This window comes from Cicer arietinum, chromosome 7 (genome assembly GCF_000331145.2).
Source record: "Cicer arietinum cultivar CDC Frontier isolate Library 1 chromosome 7, Cicar.CDCFrontier_v2.0, whole genome shotgun sequence".
In the NCBI taxonomy this organism is placed as follows: Eukaryota; Viridiplantae; Streptophyta; class Magnoliopsida; order Fabales; family Fabaceae; genus Cicer; species Cicer arietinum.
Genome location: NC_021166.2, coordinates 10,028,836 through 10,032,517, shown reverse-complemented (window position 1 = coordinate 10,032,517; position 3,682 = coordinate 10,028,836). Strand labels below are relative to the sequence as shown.

At 38.0% G+C, this 3,682-nt stretch overlaps 1 protein-coding gene across 1 annotated transcript in view; it reads right to left on the bottom strand.

Moving 5' to 3' along the window:
* Positions 1-558: 558 nt before the first annotated feature.
* Positions 559-3,682, bottom strand: part of LOC101495646 (lysine-specific demethylase REF6-like) — an 8,501-nt gene continuing 5,377 nt past the window's right edge. The window contains exon 7 of the mRNA XM_004515787.4: positions 559-3,034. Coding sequence (XP_004515844.1) covers positions 777-3,034 — 2,258 coding nt within the window. The 3' untranslated portion in view covers positions 559-776. The remainder of the gene's footprint in view (positions 3,035-3,682) is intronic.

Below are 3,682 nucleotides of genomic sequence, written 5' to 3'. Positions count from 1 at the left end.
TATCTAAGGTATCGATATGTGTGGATAATTTGACTCGTCTAAAGGAAAAAGTTAATAAATTCAATTAATCAACGATTGATATTGTAACAATTCATAATAGATCATACATGTCATATAATATCAACAATTGATTTATGTTAATCAACTCTTATTATGACTCGTTTTATTTTTTAAAATATATTCTCTAAAATAAGTTGTTTACTTTATAAGAGTCTAATTTGAATTTCTTTCCCATTCTTGCATGCATTCAACCTCTCTAGTGCAATATCAATTGCACTTAGCACAAATGGTTGGACATTCTATTTACAACGATTGTGACTTAAGTTTAAGTATGAAATTCTGCAACTCTGACCTTGTATTGGGTGTGCCTCCTAATCTAAATTTTTATTCAACTAAAAAAAGAAAAACCTCTGATGCAGATTGGCATGTCATCGAGAGAAAGTTCAAATAGCATTACCCAAAACAGTTGAGATCCTTCTATGGCCTTTATCTTGGGCATCTAATGAGTGCGTACCATTCATGTGATATGATGGAATAACAGTTGCATGAGATAAGAAATGGATGAAAGTCATGTTCATATCCAAGCAATTGCTTGCTTTGATTGCAATTAATAAATGGGTACAATAAAAGCCTTGGGAAGCAGAATTAACAGTTACTCCAAATGGCAATTGCAGGAATATCCTAAACTGTTATCAAAACCTAGTCCTATCCTGTCAGTTGAACAATAGATTCATAAATTCATCAAACAATGCTAATAACAATTTCAATTATACTTGCTATGAACGAGTCTTCTTTACTGAATGACCAGTTTTTCGCTTATGACGACTGAAATCAGAAACAAACCTGAACGTTTGCCCACACCCCGGCTCAGCACACACATACGGACGAGCACCGGTGTGGACACGGATATGTTCAGTACGAGCCCATGCCCATTTGAAAGCCATCTTGCACCCCTTCCAAGGACACTTTAAGGGACGGTCATCCTCGTGAACTCGACGATGCTGCACCAGATATTTGTGTGAGAAAAACTTCTTTCCACACCCTTTCACAGGACATATATTTCTCTTATGATGCACCAACTCCTGTTTAGACCCAAAACTCATGGTGCACCCCTCAATGTCACACTGGTATTCTTCTTCGTCATCCTTCATTTTGGCACGGACTGCTGAAACTTTTGCAGCTATTGCATTCTTCACTTTTTTCTTTTTGGTTTCCCTTTCTGTTGTTTTCCCCTCGGATTCACTTTGAACTTTTAGGAATCTTTTCCTAAGACGTGTGCTGGGAGGTCCGCCACCTTCATCATCTTCAATTTGGGACATCTCATCTTTGGAGTTACCTGATTGACTGTTCCACACACGAGGCTGCTGCTTCATTAGCCGAGGAGACTTCGACTTTGTTAGCATATGAGAACCACATTTCACAGGCCGAGATGTCTTGCTTCTCACACAAAGCGAGTTAGACTGTTTCATTTGTTGAAGAATTTGTGATTTAGTTTGCTTACTTCGAAGAGGTCTACTGTGTTGCTGATGACAATCATCCTCCATCCGATCATCTGAGTTGATATTGTCTTCATCTGTGCATTTAGCTTGCTTCCTTTTAGGAGTTCTATGCAGCACATGAGAATTATTTTCCGCTGAGTCATCCATAACTTCTTCATCACTGTGTCTATTTTTCTTCCTCATACGAATACTCCTTCGGGGCTTCTGAAAGTGATCCTCCAACTGGTCATCACATGTTACATCTTCCCCAATGACATGTTTGGCTTGCTTGTCTTTCGGAGTCCTTCTTTGATACTTGCGAGAATGGCATTCCAGTTCGTCTTCAGATATAATATCCTCTTCAACATGGTAATTATCTAGCTCTTTCCTGCTATTAGGATTCCTTAGTTGTTGCTTCAGCATGCTGTGCTCCAGTTGGTCATCAGATATCACTGCATCTTCTTCAGAAAGATATTTGTGTTGCCCGTTTTTAGATATCCTCCATTTTTGGTTCTGAAAATGAACCTCTGTTTGGCCATCAGAAATCACATCTTCTTCAGAAATGTATTGGTCAAAATTGCTTTTAGGAGTCTTCCTATGCTGCTGAAGAGAATCGACACCCAATGAATCCTCTGAAACATCTTGCTTGTGACTAAGCTCTTCACTATGTGGCCAATCAGAAGCATGGTCCATTGTATCATCTGAAACCATATCACAGTCAATAGATTTAGCTTCCTTAGCAACAGACTTCCTCCACTGTTGTATATGAGTATTATCATCTGGCGAGTCATCTGAAACTATATCACTTTCCATGCATTTTGTATGCTTACTTGTATGCTTTTTATGATGCTTCAAAGGAGAAGAATCCCCTTCTGAAGCAGTACTATCTCTCTCAATATGCCTGGTTCGCTTACTTGCAAGAGCCCTCCTTTGAGATCGATTGCATTTATCTTCGATTGAATAATCCGTAAGCCAATCCCCTTCAGCAGAACTTCCTTCCCAAGCTCCTTCATTCTCTATGGTCATTTTCCTTTTCCTACCAGATTTTCTATTTGTAGTATTGCTTTTGTGGGTACGTTCCGATACCTCGCTTTTCTCATCAGGTAATGGCCACCCATGTAAGCTTTTCTCATCCTGAACATCTTCAAGCTCTCTTTTTGCTAAAAGGGGATGGATCTGATTGGACTTCCAAACTTTTCCGCACCACTTCCCAGCAACTACCTTTTTCTGCCTCTTTGTCCTTCTCTGACAGACCTTGGGCTCTATGGGCAAGTTTACTGGAGAGCTACGGCCAAATGCATAATACATAAGAGAATTGTAAGGCATCTGCTTACTATAAAGTGGAGACCGGCTAAGATTGGCACTATAAAAGAGATTGATTCCCAGCTTTACAGCCCAGTCACCATTTCCAGGAATAGCCTCCTCGCTATCCAGAGCTGATTGGATCCTCTCCTCATCTTCCCTTTCGGCATGCCTGTAAACAGTATTCTTCCACTCATAATCGATTCCCATTTCTTCAGCCACAAACTTCGCTTCAGCCTCTATCTTTGGATAATCTGTAGAAATCAGTATAAATAAAGAATTATTGGGAAGGAGAGGAATACAAGTTACAATATACTATTAAAGTGCAAACACTAGTAATCACAATCCTCTACCATATGCAAAACCTTTTGTTTAGGTCAAAAGTTAATTTGTAGCAATGAGGTGACAAACAGCAATTATTAAGGATGCATGAAAAATTATATATAAATGTGGCTTCAAATAAAAACTAAACATTATTGATGTGTTTGACATGTGCATGGATTTCCGTATTTCTAACCATATCTGAAAACTCCTACACTTAATGTAGGTTATGGCTCGAAAAATGAGAACAAGTAAAGTTTGAGCACACTGCATTGGTCATGTAGGTTTTTTTATGAACATCAGAAACAAAACTCACACTTCATATAAGTTTAAGCCATCAAAGAAAATGGATTGATCAACCACTAGACTTTTCATATTAGTATGCTAACAAGTGCCCTAAATATAGAAAAAGAAAAATCTTGAAAATTGTTCATTTTGTACTTTGGAATTGTAAAAAGCGAAATTTTCCCTTTAAAAATTATTTGCTAAGGGCACTTGTTAGCATGGCCCTTATTATATATATGAATAACTTTTTCATCAGGGAAAAACAAAAATCTCACAAAAATAGATAAGAAAGGGAA